Source organism: Typopeltis vanoorti, chromosome 13, assembly GCF_054136105.1.
Source record: "Typopeltis vanoorti isolate ZY-2024b chromosome 13, IOZ_Tvanoo_1.0, whole genome shotgun sequence".
Taxonomy (NCBI): Eukaryota; Metazoa; Arthropoda; class Arachnida; order Uropygi; family Thelyphonidae; genus Typopeltis; species Typopeltis vanoorti.
In genome coordinates, this window is record NC_143561.1 from 64847740 (window position 1) to 64867167 (window position 19428).

The following is a 19428-nucleotide window of genomic DNA, read 5'->3' on the forward strand; positions in this document are numbered from 1 at the left end:
AGCATTTAGACATGTAGAAAGATTTAGGTGCTGAAATTATTCATACTTATGCTTCATAATGCAAACAATGCAAAAAAAAAAAAAATTTCCACAACTATAGTCCGACCACAGAAGGGAGAGCTCTAGTTGGCAGACTACAAAGAAAAATAAAGAGTCAATTCATGTTGAAGGGGAGAAAGAAATAAGGCAATGAACGAATTGGTCAACAACACGTGAAATCACATGCTTTATAGGTAAAATTTTCCAACTGTTATACAAACAAAATAGTTACCACTTCAAAAACTACAATGATCATAAAATAGAAGTTAATTTTCCGAAGTGTAATAATAAACATTCATCCCACAATATGGATTGATTACCCTATTATTGGAATGGATTCTCCTTCTGTTGACATGTGCAGAAGTGTCAAAGGTCTCATATCTGTGGGCGTACTATACCTGATGGAGTGTTTGTTCTGTGTTCAATAACAAGTATTTTTTTTTTATGATCACAACATGATTAATTGGAATCCAGCAACAAAAAAAAAATAATAATAAGCTAACACCTTCTTGTTCCCGCATAGGGAGTAGGCGAGGCCATTTTAGCCCTATCTAACTTTTGGAGACTGAGTGGGCAGTTCAATCTCCACTGGTAACCAATCAGAGATAGATGACCCAAGGCATTCATTAATTTGGTACACAGTGAAGGTGGCAGCTAACAAGTGCTGCCATTTCGTGGTCTGGTTTCTATACTAATCCTAACACAATACTTTTAATGTTCTGAAAATAATGTGGGTTTGATGGCTGATTTTCTTGTGTTTATAGGATGAAAAACTCGAATTTCCTGTAGAAAAAGCCCGCTTGCCCATGCCAGAGATCAACTAACTTAGGAACCGAACTTATGTCTTTCTTTCTTTGTGCGGTCAAGTGCCGTAGAGCACAAACATCATCATCACTACCACAGGCTCGTTTCCAGCAAAAAAAAAGGATGGGAGAGAACAAAAAGAGAATAGAAGAGTAGGTTTTTTGCATTAAGAGTTGTGGGCAGTTAGAATGCATTGTCTGAACATCTGAGTGTGGAGACAGTGAATGCATTCAAGTCATGGTGTGATGAGCTGTGTATTTATTTATTTATTTATTTATTTGTATGGCATGAATAAAACATGCAGTACAATACACTGTCACTTTAAAAACATATAAAGTCAAAAGTCATTTTAAAAACCAATAAAATTAAAAGGCTACATCCATATTGGTCAGATAGTTCATAGCTTTGGGTGTAGCATTTAAAAAGTCCAATTTGTCTCCTGAATATGCTCTGAGATAACACTGAGTCACAATATGGTCCACAGTTTGTCTTTGAGCTCCACAATCACAATGCAGGGATGAACGTTTACCCCATTTAAAAAGCATGTCTGCACATGACCAATTCGTATTCTATTAAGCTGAGTCCAGGATTTTCGTGGGAGGTGTGCGCAAGCATCAAAACTTTCTTGTAATTCTTTGAGAGAAAATTTTATGATGTCATCTGTCTGGCTCTCCCACTGTTATTGCCACTTTTGTTTCAGGTCAAAGTTAGATTGTAGTAGTAGTTGGGCTAATTGTAGCAGTGGATGTCTTGAATCTCAATTGGCGTACAGTAAGTCTGGAAGATCTAAATGTATTGGTAGGGCTGTGTTCTCCAAGATTTTCTTATACTCCTGTAAGAGAGCCTTAGTCCTGAGAAGATTCGGTGGAACAATGTTGCTAAGAGCTGGCTTCCAGCTCTTAGCAACATGTTAAGAGCTGGAATTCTCAAGCTGGAAGTGTGTGGGCGTTGATTTCATTGTGTCAGAAATCAGTCTCATTGTATTATTTAGTTGGTTATCAACAAGTTTAACATGTGTGCTATTTAGCCACACTGGTGAGCAATATTTGGCAACAGAGAAAACTAGACCAAGAGCAGTAATCTGCAGATTATCAGCTGTCGCTCCCCATGATGTGCCTATTAGTTTTTGTATTATGTTGTTATGGGTTCTTAACTTAGCAGAAATGTTTGTTAGGTGTTGCTTGTAAGAGAGTGTGTGGTCCAGGGTCATGCCCAAGTACTTTGGAAACTTACTGTGTCGTAGTAAACATCCTTCAAAGAAAATATGTAAAGTGACATCTGCCACGTAATTATTAAGGTGAAAGCTCGATAATTCTGTTTTGTCTGGATTGAGCTGAAGCCTCCATTTTTTGTAATATTCACCTATTGTTTTCAGATCTTTTGTAAGTACCTCTTCAGCCTGACTAATGTTTTTGAGTCGAATGGCAATTAGTGTCATCAGCATAACAGAACTTGTGTGAGATGGTAGCAGGCAAGTCATATGTGTATAGGTTATAAAGTAAGGGTGCCAATACTGACCCTTGTGGAAGACCACTGTTAAGTTTTCGTTGTCGGGACATTTTATTTCCTAATATAACTTGAAAGAAACGTTTAGTGACCATGGAGGAAATTAAGCGTGCAGTCCGTTTACATGGGACAATACTAAGAAATTTGTATATAAGACCTTCACGCCATACTGTATCATAGGCTGCTGTTAGGTCCAAGAAGACAGTTGATGTTTTTTTTTGCTTCTGAAATCCAGCTTCTATGTATGATGTTAAAGTGAGCACTTGGTCACAGCAACCACGTTTTTCTCCAAAACCAGCTTGTTCAATCGGGACATGTAACTTTTTGCCTCCTGGGGTCGTTTTCCAGGTTTAAGAATAGCAACTATTTTTGACTTCTTAAACTGGGTAGTCAACCAGTCAATAATATATCAGAAAAGAATTCACGGAGTCATTTTATAGTATTTGGCCCATTATTAATCAGAAATTCAGAATGGACACCGTTGAAGCCTGGGGCCTTGCCTACTTTGATATCTTTTACGACAGCTTTTACTTCATCTATAGGTGAAGATTGAGGCATATTGTGAGAAAGCAGGGGCATTTGTTTTTAAAGCTCTAAGTTCTTTCTTAGTATGTTCACGGTCCCTAGGTGCCCTTGACATATTAACAATTTGATTAGCTATTTTCTCAGAGGAGATAATTTTGCTTTTTCTTTTACGTAGATCAGTTGTGGATAGTTGTTGGAGAAGATTCTAAGCTTTTCTACTTGATCATTTGAAATCAAGGTTTTCAACTGTATCAATCCATTTTGTTTTTCGAGATGAGTTCAGGCTATGTAGTAATTCATCTGCTATTTCAGGATCTTCACATTTCAGGAACTCTCTATAGTGATGTTCACTCTCTTCATTCCATCCGAGGACATAATCTTTTCTGTAACCTCTAGAGATATATTTTTTTGCAGTTGATATGATTGCTCCCATAAATCTCTTGTACTCCACAACTCTAGCAGTTATCCAATGAACACATTTATCCAATTCATTTGCAAAATTTCTTCAATTTGCTTTTTTAAAATTCCAATGCGGTTGTGGAAAGGATCTTGCTATAGGTAGTGTCATACCAATTTCCAGCAACACCAGTCGATGTTGACTGTGTAGGAAGTTAGAAAGTACATATCGTCTTGCTGGTAATGGTTGCCCTTCTGTGTTTATTGAAACAAAACATAAGTCCGGATTAGACTCTGTTTGCCACGCTGATGATCTAAAGGTGTTTCTATCCTTGGCATCAAATACAAGGTGTATATTATTTATTTCTGCCCATTGAATGATGGTAGTACAGCAGTTGTTATCACGGTACTTCCATTCTTCATGATGGCTATTGAAATCACCAATCCATACTGTTGGTTGTTGATGAGTAGGTATCAGATCTATAGACCATGCTGTTAAAGGAGGTTTATAGACATGGACTATTGTTATGTTGTGAATTTTCACACTCACAAGATGGGTATTGTTATCACATCTCGTTGTCAGGACAGAAGCATTTTCTATATCATCCTCGATATATGTTGCAATGCCATAATTCCGGTGGGTGGTATGTAGCACCAATCAGAGCGTAACCAGTCATTTTTCCTCTTCTATTAAGGTCGTCTTCGTTTTCTTTTTCTTGAAGAAGCACAATGTCAATGTTATTTTCTTGATAGTATTTTGCATAGATAGTCATATTTTGCTCTGTTAATTCCCTCAATATTCAGTTGACACATCTTAAGGCTAAATCCCAGTTTTTTGTCAGCATCATCAATAAAATTAGAAAAATCAGTATTGTTTGACTGCATGCCTTAGCCAGGAGAACTAAGTGTTAGACTGGCTGCCAAATCGCTCTAGCTCAATTAGTGTTACCCAGGGTGAACCACGAGGGGGAGAACTAGATTACACCCAAGAAATGTTACATGCAAGATGTGTGTTGAGTGTTTACAGATACTACACATCAGTTAAAAAATAAGTATGATCTAACTTATACATTTTTAATGCTTTTTTATTTAGTTGATATATGTTCTTATATTCTCTCTTTTTCAAAAAACTGTACAGCAAAACTGTACATCTAATAAGCTAAATGTATCATGTGGACAATATTATATAATATTACTTTATCACAGAAGTCTGAAAATGATAGTAATTAGCTAAGTTAATTAGGTTAGAGTTCTGTAAATGGATTGTTCTATGGGAACTTTTCATTACATATTCTTTCATTTGAAGTCTTTTCATCTATTAGTATTATGTGGATATTTTTGTTATAATTTATCAAATTAGTGAGTACACAGAACTAAGAAAAGATAGCCATGCAAGAGAAAAGATAATATCCAACAGATTTCATATCGTTGTCCAAAATAAAATTTATAGTGCTTTTCTACAACATTCATTGAAATCCTGATTGACATTAATCACGAACACTGATCAAATGTCTTTTGCACATAATCTGTTTCTTGATTAATCTCTGGAAATGCTATCTGATCTCAATGCAATGATCTTGGGATTAGTTCCACCTTAAACAGGCTCCAAATATTTTTGTAAAGTCAGGCATAGTTTGATATGCAGTAGGAAGTGGGTAATTTGCATAACTGGATAACCTGTCCACTCTAGATGGACAAGAGTCAGCTGGTGAAGGTGAAATAATAATTGCAAATATTTGACTAAGAATTATTTATTATTTTATTACGTGACACCTCCAAGGAGTCCAAAGATTCATCGAGGGAGGGCATCCATTCTACAACTCTCCATCTCCACCACTCAATCCACCAACAACAACTACCACCATCACTACCAACGGCATCTACTGCCCACCATCACCACCACCAACACTAGTATTTTCACAGACAATCACAAACATCCATGCCCATGGTGGGATTCGAATCCACAGCCTTTTGGCTGGAGAGCAGATATGCTAACCACTTGGCCCAACCAGGCCAACAATCTGAGTGCTTTTGGTTATTCCCCTCCTATGAAGGATGTTGCATCACTCCTCTAATAATTCTTAATTTTCTTATACATGTGTATTTCTTTTTATTAAGAATTTTATTGAATAATCATGTCTTACTTGAACTGTGATGGCACAAGTTAAAATTCTTCTGTTACTTTTTTTTACTAAAGTTCCATTATTCAGTTGTACTGAAGATGTCTTGGATACTAAAGTGAAAACTTCACATATATTAAATATTTACCCCCATCAGTCATCTTTAATTTTTATTTAATTTTTTTTTAAATTTATTATTATTGTTATTATTTGTAATTGCAATACCATTCTATTTATTATGTGCTTCTTTAACAGTTGGGCAGAAACCTTATAAGGCACAATTGCTAGAACCAAAATCATAATAAAAATTTAGCCTTTTGCAGTGTTTTCTTACCTTCTTCTGATTGTGCTTCTAAAAGAAGATCAGCAGCAGATCTAACAATTGCCCCGCAAATAGCCAATGCATTTTTTCTAGCCTGTAATTCAGCTAGATCTCGGGTACTCTGTAAACTTTCAGAGTCTTGGGGAGTACTAAATTAACAAAAAAATTTAGATATTCAAATTATATAATATCTGAAAATAAGAATTTAAATGAGTGAATCTGCTCTTGATATGAATGTTGTCTCTACAAAAAGTCATTCTTATATAAATCTGAACATATTTAAGTAAAAAGATTTAGTGAAATTTAAAAAAGTCACAAACGATACATGTTTTATAAAGCATACAGCTACAGGAATAATAACTGTTATAAAGGAAATATTGTCTTGACCAAAATGCAAATGTAAAATCTGCTGAGATCAGAGGCATGGGATGTACATAATATTGTGATAAATATTACATGATTAAATTTGCATTATTAAAAGCTTTCTATCAACAATTTTCTTCCAAATTAATCTGTTATTTGTCAGGTTTCCAATATGGTCAACATCTAATTCAGACTTTTAAGCATTACTAACCACAGCAATTGATGCAGTTAGTAGTATATTCTAAGGCACTATTAAGTGCACTAATTTTTGTACATCTTTTTCCTCATCAGTTGCATCAGTCTTGGGACTGGGCTCAGCAGCAATTTTCTCCATTCCACTCTGTCATTGGCTTTCTTCTTAACCTCCTGGTAACTCCTCAAACCCGTGCTGTCTTTGACTTGGTCAAGAAAGCTTTTCCTTGGTCTGCCTCTTCTTCTTTTCCCCTCTATTTTGCCTTCAGTTATTCTTTTTTACAAGTCCATCATGTCGAATTATATGTCCAAACCACCTATCCCTTCTAATTTTGATTGATTTAATTAGAGTTCTTGTTTCGTTTATCTCTCTCAGGACTTGTTGGTTTGATTTTTTTTCTGTCCATTTTATTTTGTTCATGAGGCGCCACATTTTAAAGCCTCCAATCTTCTTACATCTTCTCTGCCTAGAATCCAGGTTTCACATCCATACAGTGCAATGCTCCATATCAATGCCTTTACTAATTTTTTTTTTCAATTGTAGGTTGAAGTTTCCTGTTAAAATGCTTTTCATCTTAGAGAACTGGGCTTTTGCATTGTTTATTCTTGATCTTATGTCTTCTCTTGTTCTGCCATCATCTGTTATTGGACTTCCTAAATATTTAAAGCTTTTCACTTGTTTTATTTGTTTCCCGCTGATGTCTATATGCTCTATATTGATAGGGATTTTGCCTGTAACAATGATTTTAGTCTTATCTGTGCTGATTTTCATTTTATATTTTTCAAGGTTATTATTTAGTCATTCTAGCATTGTTTTTAACGTTCTTCTGTTTTCTGCTACAAGGGCTATAGCATCAGCAAATCTTATACACATGACTTGCTCACCATTTATCTTTATGCCACTATTTATTTTATCTTTAGTTTCCTGAATGGCCTTTTCAATATATAAATTAAATAAAAGTGGTGAAAGTATACATCCTTGTCTTACTCCACTCCTTATATTTATTATTTTCTCCTTATCATTGATTTTAATCCGTCCATTTTGATTTTTGTAAATTTGATAAATTATTTTCCTGTCCCTCAAATCTATGCCGATATTAGTTAGACAATTTAGGAGTATTTGCTGGTTTACTTTATCAAATGCTTTCTCTAAATCAAGGAAGCAAATGTAAGTATTTTGACAAAGGTCTAATCTGCTCTCTATTATTGTTCTTAAACAGAGTACTGCCTCTCTTGTTCCTTTATTCTTTCTGAATCCAAATTGGTCTTCATCCAACAGACAATCTATTTTTGAATAAATTCTATTTTGAATAATTTTTAGCAGAATTTTGCTAACATGTGGGATTAAAGCTATTGTTCAAAATTGGCTGCATTTGTTTGCATTATTCTTTTTTGGTATTGGTATTATGGTTGATTTCATAAACTCCTTTGGTATTTCTCCTCTATCATAGATTTGAGCTATTAATTGATAGAGTAAGGTTTTTGTCTCATCACCTAGAGTTTGTAGAGTTCTATAGGAATATTGTCTACACCTGGACTTTTTCCTTTACTCATTTCGGACAGTGCTTTATCAAATTCTTCTCGCACTATTGGGGGTCCTAGATTATCTTCATTTTGATTTTCTATGCTGATATCAACATCAAGTTCATTGCCATTATAGAAATTTTCAAGATAATTCTTCCATTCCATTCCATTACTATATCCTTAGATTCTATTAGTAATTTTCCATTTTCATCTTTGATGGCATTGTTTTTGCTGTTCTTATTAAATTTGAAAGTCAGTTTGTTAATTTCTTTATAGCTTTCTCTATGTTTTCTTTTTTAAATAATTCATCTATGTTATTACACTGTTCTTTTCTTCCAGGTATTCTTTTTTGGCTTGTCTACATTTTCTTGTAATTTGATTTTTAAGATATTTGTATTTGGCCACATCAAATTCTTTAACAGCATTTTTATATTTTCTTCTTTCATCCATAAGGCCAAGTATTTCATCTGTTATCCAATGTTTTCTTTTTTCTTTTTCTGCATTTTTCAATAATTGATTTGATGAATTTGTAATTAACTCTTTAATCATATTCCACTGGTTTTCAATATTATTCTGACTATTTATGTTTTCTGGAATGTTATGATCAGTTGCCTCTTGGTATCCTCTCTTTTTCCTGTCATCTTAAAATCAAACACTTGCTTTCCTAACTTTTTCTCTCGTTCTGTTTAAGTGATCATACCACCTTAGATTAGCTGACCTCACACATTCTTGGATGCTAATGCTGTCAAGTTCCTAATATTGTCATTTTTAATACAATGATGCTACTGATGCCATCTGTTTATGCCCCTAATTTTCCTTAGAACATTATCTGTTGTTTCAAATCAACTGCTTGACATCTACTCCAACTCTCAGATCTATAAGTTAATGGTGTGAACACTTTGTTAATCTTTGATCTCAAGTCTCAGGAAAAACAGCTCAACATCTTTCACAAATTTAAATTTGCAAATACAAAACAGAAAATGTCAAATTTATTAAAAAATTTTAATTTTAGTAAAAATGAGTATAGTATCATACAGATTATAGATGATTAAATTGTATTACAAATTAAGTTAATTAATGGTTGCAATAAATATAAATGTTATTCATTATTGTAAACATAAACATTGATTTGTGTTTCTTTGAAATATAATACAATATTATCATAACATGACCATAAATCAAGTGCAACAAAATAGCCAACATAACAGACATTTTTATCACACTTTGTGCTCCAAGTTGGTTCATTTACACAATCACCCATCTTATTAGGTAGTTTGTTAACTGTGTGGAAAAATATAAATAATAATAATAATAATAATAATGAAGATCACTCCCAACAGCCAATAAATTCTCATACTATGATGCACCTGAAGTTATTATTTTTCATTTTTAAATATGAATCACGTATAACTTGTTGGTAAGATAATTATTTTGCAATTTTAATTTTTCGTCCTTTTATATAATTTTAATGTTTTCACTTTATTTTCAAAATGAAAATAAATCAATCCAAAATTTTGGAAAGCACTAAGAAATGTAAAAATGAGGAAACAACTCAGTGCAATTATTGTCGAAAATAGATTTCATGTAAGGGATTGAAAAACAGTAGACTGATGAGTCATTCAGAATGTATGCATGAATCACATTTGAAGGGCTGAGCAAAATAGAGCATTTAAATATCTCAAAAAAGAAATTAGAGTGATCTGTTAATTTTAAACTAGTGCAAAACAAGAAAATTCAGTGAGACTGTATCTAGATGATCAGCAAATGAAGATGGAATCTCAATTTGAACAATTACCAGTAGTTGTTTTATATGTGAATCGCTTTCAAAGAAGAATTATGTATTACCAAAGAACCAGTCAGATATCTTAATTCTGAACTTCTATGAACATAAAAAAAGGAGAGCAAATACCAATAAAGAATTAATAACATTGGATCACCATTTTAGTGTTACTCTGGATGAATGGACCAGTATCGGAAATAAGATATTTCAGTAAGGTTGTTTATTCATCTGACACAAAAATTTTAATTTAGGATTACCTCATAAACATGTAAAACGTCTGACAATTGATATTCAAAATATTATGGACTTAAAACTTAAAATGCAAGAATTTGGAATAATTTTGGAGGGGGGGCGGCATTATGGCTATAACAACAGATGGAGTGAGGGTGATGCAGAAATTTGGAAATGAAAGCTCAGCTGAAATTAATTATGCTGAAATTAATGTATTATTTTACAAATATATATATATTTTTTTTTTATCTTCTTCTTCTTCTGCAGTTTGTCCCACTTAGGTAGTGTCACTGTTAATGATGAGTCTCCTCCACATCCTCCTGTCTTGGGCTGTCATAACATCCCAGTTCTTCATCCTCAAGTCCTCTTCTACCAGCTCCTCTCCAACTCTTCTTTGGCCGCCCACGCTTCTTCCTTCCTTGCACATCCATCTGCATGACCTTTCTTCCCACATATTCATCCTTCCTCTTCATCACATGACCCCAAACCATCTCAACATTGCCATCTCAACATTGTATCTTCGCTCCTGTAACTTTCACTGTTTCCCTCACATAGTCATTTCTCAGATGATCATTTCTGGTCACACTGCACATCCACCTAAGCATTCTCATCTCTGCTACCTCCATCCTGCTGATGTTATTTTTTCTCAGGGCCACAGTTTCCATAGCATATGTCACAGCTGGTCTCACTACTGTCCTATAGATTTTGCCTTTCAGACTGATCAGTATCTTCTTATCGCATAGCGCTCCAGCCATCTCTCTCTCTCTCTCTCTCCAGTTCCTCCAACCCACTTGTATCCTGCATATATATATTTTTTATAAATCATAAATATATTTTAAAAAATCATTTTCATGAGTAACATTACATGACTCCCAGACATTACCTGGATTTGGGGGGGGGGGGGGGGGAATATAATGAATTCCAGATACATCAAAATAGTTGAGACTCAAGAAACCTTAATATTAATTTATTTCACTGACTCTGCATCATGCCAACTTCTTTAGTCTGTTATCTATATTATCCTATTTTCACTAAAAATAGTGAGATGTTTCTCTAAACTGTTTAACTTGTTCTACGGTTCTCCATAGAGAATGCAGTTAACATTTTCCTGCCAATTATCATAGTTTTTTCCTTTTTATTATTGATGTTCATATTTTGTCATGTTGTACCATCATTTTTTATTATGAAACTTTAAAATTTTTTTAAAACTTTTTTTTAAAGTTTTAAAGCAAATAAAAGTTGAGCAGCTCTCAGATGTGAACTGTAGACTAAAATACACAAAGATTATTGAAGAAAAAATGAAAGAGTTTGAGAACAGGAACCAAACCATGGAGATGTAGTGGCAAGCCTTGAAGAAAACCCTGATTGATTCAGCCAAAGAGGACAGGTGGTGAGGTTGTCTCCAAAGAGAGAAAAATCAGAAATCCGTGGTGGACACAGGAAGTTAAAGAGGCAGTGAAGGAAAAGAAGTAAGCATATCAAAAGTTCCTGGCAAATAAGTCAGCTTGTACTCTTAGAGAATACAGAGACAAATGTAAGAAAGCAAAACAGTGTGTAAAACTAGCTAAACAAAAGTCATGGGAGGACTTGGGCAAGAACATAGAAAATAAATATCAAGAAGGTGGTAAGATATTCTGGCGGCTGTTGAAGAAGCTTAGAAATGGAAGAAAGAGTGCTGTAAAAGGAGTTAGAGATAATAAAGGTGAAAACAGAAGAAAAAGATATCCTTGAAGTATGGAGTACTTACTTTGAAAAAGTGCTAAATGAAACAAGCAGTGATAGCACAGTGGTAAAAAACATACAGTCAGGAATACATATCCATACTTGAAGTAGAAAAAGCCACCAAAGGCTTGAAATGTGGAACGGCAGCTGGAGTAGATGATATTCGACCAGAAATGCTGAAGTGTGGTGGTATAAGAGTCTTACAGTGGCTACACTGCATAGTTCAGAAAGCCTGGACAGAGGGACAAATTCCAGATGATTGGAGTAAAGCTCTCATAGTACCCATATATAAAAAGGGAAATAAAACTGAATGTGAGAATTACAGAGGTATTTCCCTACTGAGTGTTCCTGGAGATCTATGCAAGTATACTTGAGAAACGGTTGAGAAGAACTGTGGAAGAAAAGCTTGGTGAAGAACAAGCTGGATTCAGGCCAAACAGAGGCTGGATCAGATCTTCACTTTACAACAAATAGTCGAGAAAGCATGAGAATATAACAAAGATCTGTATTTAAGTTTTGTCGATTTGGAAAAGGCATATGATAAGATGCCAAGAGAGAAGCTATTCAATACGCTGCAGTTATATGGTGTCAATGGGGCATTATATCAAGCAATACTTAGTCTTTATTTGAGTTGTAAGTCAGCAGTTAGAATTGAAGTACAGGAAGATGGTTTTAATGTTAAATCTGGTATCAGACTGGGATGTACATTATCCCCTCTGTTATTCATTATCTATATGGATCACATTATGAAGGAAAGTGGTATTAAACATGATATCAAAATTGGAGATGTTAATGTCAGCTCTTTGCTTTATGCGGATGATGTTATACTTCTAAATAAATCTGCTACAAGTCTGCAAGATTCTCTGACTAAATTGAATAGCTGTTGTAATAGATATGGTATGAAGGTCAGCAATAAAAAGACAAAGACAATGAAAATAGGCAGAATCATTGAAAATGTCAACTGTGTTGTGAATGGAGAACCTATGGAACAAGTAAAACATTTCAGCTACTTAGGCACGATCTTTACTGAAGACGGTAAATTAAATATAGAAATAGACAACAGAATCAGCAAAACTGGTATGGTGGGAAGTCGATTGAATAAATTCATATGGAATAAGAGAGAAATTAGCCAGAACACTAAATTAGCTGTATACAAGACAGTGTTCAAACCAGTTTTAACTTATGGATCTGAGAGCTGGGTCAGAAGTAAAACACTTGACCAAAGACTAGAGACTGCAGATATGAGAGTCCTGAGAAAGATTATACGCGTGAACAGATGGCATCAATGGCAATATCATATTAAAAACGAGGATATTAGGAAAGAACTTGAAATTGTCAGCATCCAGGAATGCGTTAGAAGAGCTAATCTCAGGTGGTATGGTCACCTAAACAGAATGGGTGAGGAAAGATTAGCAAAACAAGTGTTCTCTGCCAGGTTGGCAGCAAAACGACCCAGAGGAAGACCAAGATATAGGTGGATAGATACGGTACAACGTGCCTTAGACGATAGAAATATAAGATCTGATAATGTTGGAGTCTTGACAAGTAACAGACTGATTTGGAGGAAAATTGTAGATAGGAAGTTAGTAATGATATAATTTTTTCATGTAGTACTATCATAGTTACTATCTTAGAATATCCTGTACACCCCTTGTGGGTACATTGGCAGGAATTTGATAATGATGATGATATTGATGTTAATTTCAAATTTGTTATAGAAACTATTCCATTTAGTTAAATGGTCCTGAAGACTTGCTATGGATTTATTTAGAACTATCACATTATCCTGCATAACATAATGAGATGATTTTAACATTTCTGATATCAGCTCCAATGCCACTTTCACATAATGTGAAAGTGGTCCACATAGTAGATTTATAACCATGAAAACAGTGAGCACTTCTTTTGCATAAAATCACCTTTCTGTATTCTTCAATTCTATCTAACTAACAACTCAACTATTAGCTATAAATTGCTCTTTATGTCACATTCAAACCATATTATTATTATTATTGCACCCTCCAAGGAGTCGCAGACTCATCGGGGGAGATACATTCAACTCACAGCATATATATCATACCAAATCTTAAAATCCTTAACACTCCTTTCATGAACAACACATTCTGCTAATGCTCAATTCAATAACTTCCATGGATGACCTCTGGATTTTTGCCTCATGCCTTCTACTCTTTTTATAATCTCATCTGAATTAATCCAGTAAAATCCTCTCACTAACTTATATGTCTCTATCACATCACCTCTTTTCCTATCAACCAAACTCTGCAATCCACATTTTTTTCAATCTCTCTCCATAGCCAGCAGTCCAAAGACTGACACCGTCTTAGTTACTCGCCTCTGGATCCTGTCCAATATCCACTTCACACTGAAAACCAGGTGACCAGATTTGAGCACAATAGTCCAAGTGTGGTCTGACCAGTACTTTATACAGTGGCACGACCACTTCCTTATCCCTACATGTTAGAGTACTTCTTATCATAGCAGAACTACAAGGTGCAGCCTTTTCAATCCTGGCAATATGCCTTCTAAACTTCAGTCTACTGTCAACTATCACTCCCAAATCTCATTCACTTCCTGCACAATATAGCACACAGCCTCATATTTCTGCACCCCAAAACACAACACTCAGTCCACATGATATATCATTTACAAACAAGTTAAACAGCAGGGGCCCAAGAGCAGAATTCTGGGGAACCCCACTGGTTACCCTCCTTTTTTGAGATACTGTTTCATCAATACACAACCTGCTGGTATCATTCAGAGCAATCTCTGATCCATCTAACCAATATACTATCTACTTCCATTCTCTGTAGCTTGCACTAACTTATCATGCAGTTATCTATCAAATGCTTTTTGCAAAATCCAAGAATATCACTGTATATGATTCTCCCTTATCTAACACACCTGTTACCCTATCATAAAATAATAATAAGTAAATTGCTAAAACAGGACCTAACCATTACAAATCCATGCTGACCGTCATAAAGAATGCTATGTCCATCAACCCAATCCTATATTCTATTCCTAACCAATCTTTCCAACATCTTGACCACAACCATACAGACTGGTCTAAAATTGGAAACTTCTGTCCTAGAACTATGCTTATGGAGTAGTACTATGTTGCCTCCTTTCTCCTTAGAAACCTTACCCACTCAAGACTTTCATAAAATAAACAGGTCAAGAGCATAGCCAACTGTGGTGCATGTTCCTTAAGAATAAATGGTGATATGTCATCCATTCCCACAACCTTATTAGCATCAATCCCAACCAACATCTGATACAACTCTGATTCTTTCACTTCCAATTCTCCTAATACCTGTCTCCCTTCTATATATAGCACTGCACCATTTACACCAGTATGATATGTGCTGATAAAGTGCTCATTCAATAATTCCACTATATTCTTTGCAACTGTTATTCTGCTGCCATGACTATCCACTAGTGTCAACCAGCCATAATTATTCTTTCTCTTGCTTGCCATATAGCAGATAATGCTATATTGCTATATGATTATAGCGCCATAATGGTATATGATTATAGCATTATCAAGAGCTTTTTCTCTTAAAAATTTATCATAAGTCTTTTCCAGGTCTACAAAAACTTAAATATAAATGGTTGTTATATTATTAATTCTCACTTCAAAAGACAACTATCTGTCTTTTGAAGTGAGAATTAATTCAAACAATCCTTACTGAGCATGAACTCAACTTGTTCTTTCCCAAATTACTCATTCACAATTTTTCTTAATCTCTTCTTGAGTGTGCTTGCATAAATCTTATGTAGAGCACTTGAAAGAAAAATTACACTAATTCCCATATTCAGTTTTATTTCCCTCTTTACATATGGGGGTGTAGGCTAGTTCTACTCCTGTCATCTGAAATTGACCTTCTGACCAGACCGTCTGAATTATGAAGCATAGCCAATGTAAAACTTTCATACTGTATCTCCAAATTTGAGCACTTCTGGTTGAATATTATCCACTCCAGCAGTCTTTCCACATTCCAGGTTGCTAATGGCTTTTTCCACCTAAGTATTGTTATGCAATATTAAATGTATCTGCTTGAATATTTTCTACCATTGTTTTGTCAGTACTTATTTTATTTAATAACACAGGCTGCGATGGAAAAGTTGTCTGAGAAGTAATAATTGATTCTTATAGATTTTTAGGTGCTGAGTTCAGAAAAAATGGTAAAAAAAAAACCATCACCCACCAATTATATCCAATTTCTAATTTTATCATTTTTATTAGTAGCATTTGGATTTAAATTCAGTGCATTGGTATTTATTTTCATTCTCCTTTATTTACAGCTAATTAGTTGTATAAGTGCTTTTTTGAAGTGCCTTTTTATGGTAAATAAAGAAATTTCCACAAAACTTCTCATTCTTAAGATAGGAGAGGGAGGAAGGAATGCAGATAAAAGTGCAGGTGGCTACTTTGAATCTGATTCACCGAGATAACGGATGACTTTCTTGTTGTCACAGGCACATTTTCTTGTGTGATTCTTTAGTTGAACTTTAGTCATTGACTATTAAGGTTATCATATTTCTGAAAGGTGGCATATTTTCTAAGTTAGTGTGAAGATTTAATTTAATGTGTTTGTGGTTTTTTTAATGTTTTTACGTAGTGTCATGATTACACGACACAATTAAGTGTTCAAGTCATTTGTTAAAATTCGTTTAACCATGTTTTAAGTGTTTGTAATGGTTTTTGATTTTGGGACAACAAAGAGGATACACCAAATACCCGTGCTTTTTGTGCAAGTGGGACAGCCGAGATCGAGTGCAACATTGGATCAAGCTGGAATGGTCAGAAAGAGTCGAATTAGAACCTGGAAGTAAAAATGTGTTACACGAACTTTGGTTGCTTGGGAAAAAATCCTTTTACCCCTGCTTCACATAAAGCTGGGATTGATGAAGCAATTTGTCAAGGCTTTGTCAAAAGAAGGAGAGTGTTTTAAATACATCTGTGCAAAATTTCTGGGATTATCTACAGCAAAATTGAAAGAAGGTATTTTTATCGGTCCGGAAAGAGGAAACTTATGAAGGATAAACTGTTTGAAGAAAAAATGGCAACTGTTGAAAAAGAAGCATGGAAAGCTTTGAAAGAGGTGGTGGCCAATCTTTTATGAAATCACAAGGACTCCAACTATAAAATGATTGTGGAAGACATGCTACAGAAATTCAAGGATTTGGGATGCTCCATGAGCTTAAAAGTGCACTTTCTCAACTCTCATTTAGCCTACTTTGCTGAGAATCTGGGAACTGTCAGCAAAGAGCAAGGAGAGCAATTCCACCAGGATGTCAAGGAGATGGAAAAAGGTATCAGAGGAGGAATGTCAACATGATAGTGGACTATTGTTAGATGTTGCAGAGAAGACCCGGGAAAAGAATTTCACATAAAAAGTTCAAAAAGAAGCTTTGAAGGAAAAAGACAAAGACACCACAACGAAATATAAAGTATGTACTAAAGATTAATCTTTAATTATTTTAATTTAAAATTTTTTTCCAATATTTTCATTCCAAAAATATTTACAGAAAATTTTAAATACTGTTATTTTACTTAATATAATGCATTTTAAAGCTAGTTTACTATAATACTGAGATCCATTTTGTGAAAAATCCTTACATGATAGAGAAAAATGGAAGAGATATTTGAAATCTGTGGTCAAAAATAAATCAGAAACAGTTAATAGTTTCCAGACAACTTTTCATGACTCGAATTTTGCATGCCTGTGTAATTCAACACCTAACCTCTATGGAGTCAGAGACTCATCGTGGGAGGTACTCACTATTGCATACAATGCTCATCCAACTGATTCAATGTGTCCACAACACACTCGGGCAATGCATTCCACTCACCAACCACCCTCCATGCAAAGAACCTGCTTCTCACACCTTCCTTATACAGTTTCCAGCAATGGCCTCTTGTTCTACTCCCCTCTCCAATTCTATAAAAAATCTCTTCCATGTCTACCTGATAACAACCCCTGACCAGTTTATATATGTCTCAATCATATCCTCCCTCTTCCTCCTATTCACGAGGCTCTGCAACTTACATTCTCTCAATCTGTCCTCATACTCCACATTCCAAAGACCACTGACTACCTTTGTGAATCTTCTCTGTACCCTTTCCAACATATCCTTGTCACCATGAAAACCCAGTGACCAAATCTGTGCACGGTAATCCATATGAGGCCTGATCAAGGCCTCATACAATGGAATCGTAACCTCTCTATTTCTGCATGTCAGGGTTCTCTGCATCATTGCCATTATTCGATGTGATGTCTTCAAAAACTTGTGCAATGTGGCCCCTGAATTTCAGGTCCTTGTCCACCATCACTCCTATATCTCTCATCTCCTCTACTTCTGTTAAAGTTTTCCCACCAAGTGTATACTTTGCATCCCATCATTGCTTACCAAATCTCAAAACTTACACTTGGCAACATTGAACTGACAGTTCCACTTACCTGCCCATTCAATCTATTCAAATCCTCTTGTAAGGCATTAATATTATTATGCCAAATAACCAGAATATATTTAATCTTCAGTTTTTATAACAACTCCATACTCTTTCCTCCATCAAACACCTTTGATTATAACATAAAGGAATTAGCCAATATTTTAGTTTAGCTAGCTACTTTACACAGAGCTTACCTTGCTTAAATTTTTCTCTGTATTCTCTAAGTTTACCTGCCAGGAACTCATTATCATTGATTTACTAATACGTATCTTCAAGGAGTGTACAGGATACAATGACAGTACTTACATTATTACTAATCTCCTATCAACAATTTCCTTCAAATTAGGCTATTGCTTGTCAACACTCCAATATTGTTATATCTAATATTTTGGTCTCCTATGACACCTTTTGATTGAATCAACCTATCCAGAACTTCGTCTTCTTCTGGATCTTTTTTTAACATCCTGGCATCAAACACCTGTCTAACCTTTCCTATCCCATTCTCACAGAAAAAGTGACCATAAATTTTTTTCGACTAGTTCCTCACCATACCAACTTAGCTTATTCTGTTGACTATTTCCATATTTAATTTGCCAAAATAGCTGAAATATTTTACTTGTTCTATAAGGTCTCCATCAAGAATCCAACTGAAGTTTTCTATGTTCCTATCTATTTTCACAGTTTTGGTCTTTTTATTGCTGATTTTTATGCCAAGTTCGTTATAGTAGTTATTCAATTCAGTTTGAGAATCCTGGGGACTTGTACTGGATTTATTTAGGAGTATAATATCATCTGCATAAAGCAAAGAGCTACGTTTGATATTTCCAGTTCAAATATCACGTTTAATGTCACTTTCTTTCATAATGCAATCCATATAGATGATGAACAGAGATAATCTGCACTCTTTTCTCACACTTAATTTAACATCAAACTACCTTCCTGTATTTCCTTCAATTCCAACTGCTGATTGCAACTTAAATATAAACTATGTATTGTTCTGTATAATGTTCCATTTACCCCTATATAACTATATAATTGTAATACGAGAGAAACCAGAAAATAAGTTCCATTTTTAAATATTTTCACTGCAGCGCTGCGATCGCAATGGTGCGCATGAGTGCTGAGTTTATTGATTCCTTAGTAAGGCTTTGGTGCCATTTACAAACATTATATAGTCCTGACCTTAAATGCTTCATGGTGTGTGTTTATAATGTCTAAGAAAATCAAATCACCTGTCACATGTGAAATTAGGTCATTTATCTGTTTCTTGAATGCGAGGGATATTAAAGCAGCTGAAATTCAATGGCAAATTATTGAGGTTTTGATTCATGATAACACTCACCTACACACAGCTGGCATAACACAACTTCTTGCCACCTTCGGCTGAGAACAATTCCATCGTCCCTCATATAGTCCTGACCTTGCA

The 19428-nt window shown here is 34.8% G+C and overlaps 1 protein-coding gene across 1 annotated transcript in view; it reads right to left on the reverse strand.

The window, feature by feature from the left end:
• hiw (MYC binding protein highwire) overlaps positions 1-19428 on the reverse strand; it is a 1014282-nt gene that overhangs the window by 601942 nt on the left and 392912 nt on the right. Inside the window, exon 38 of the mRNA XM_090402616.1 lies at positions 5725-5861. Coding sequence (XP_090258742.1) covers positions 5725-5861 — 137 coding nt within the window. The remainder of the gene's footprint in view (positions 1-5724; positions 5862-19428) is intronic.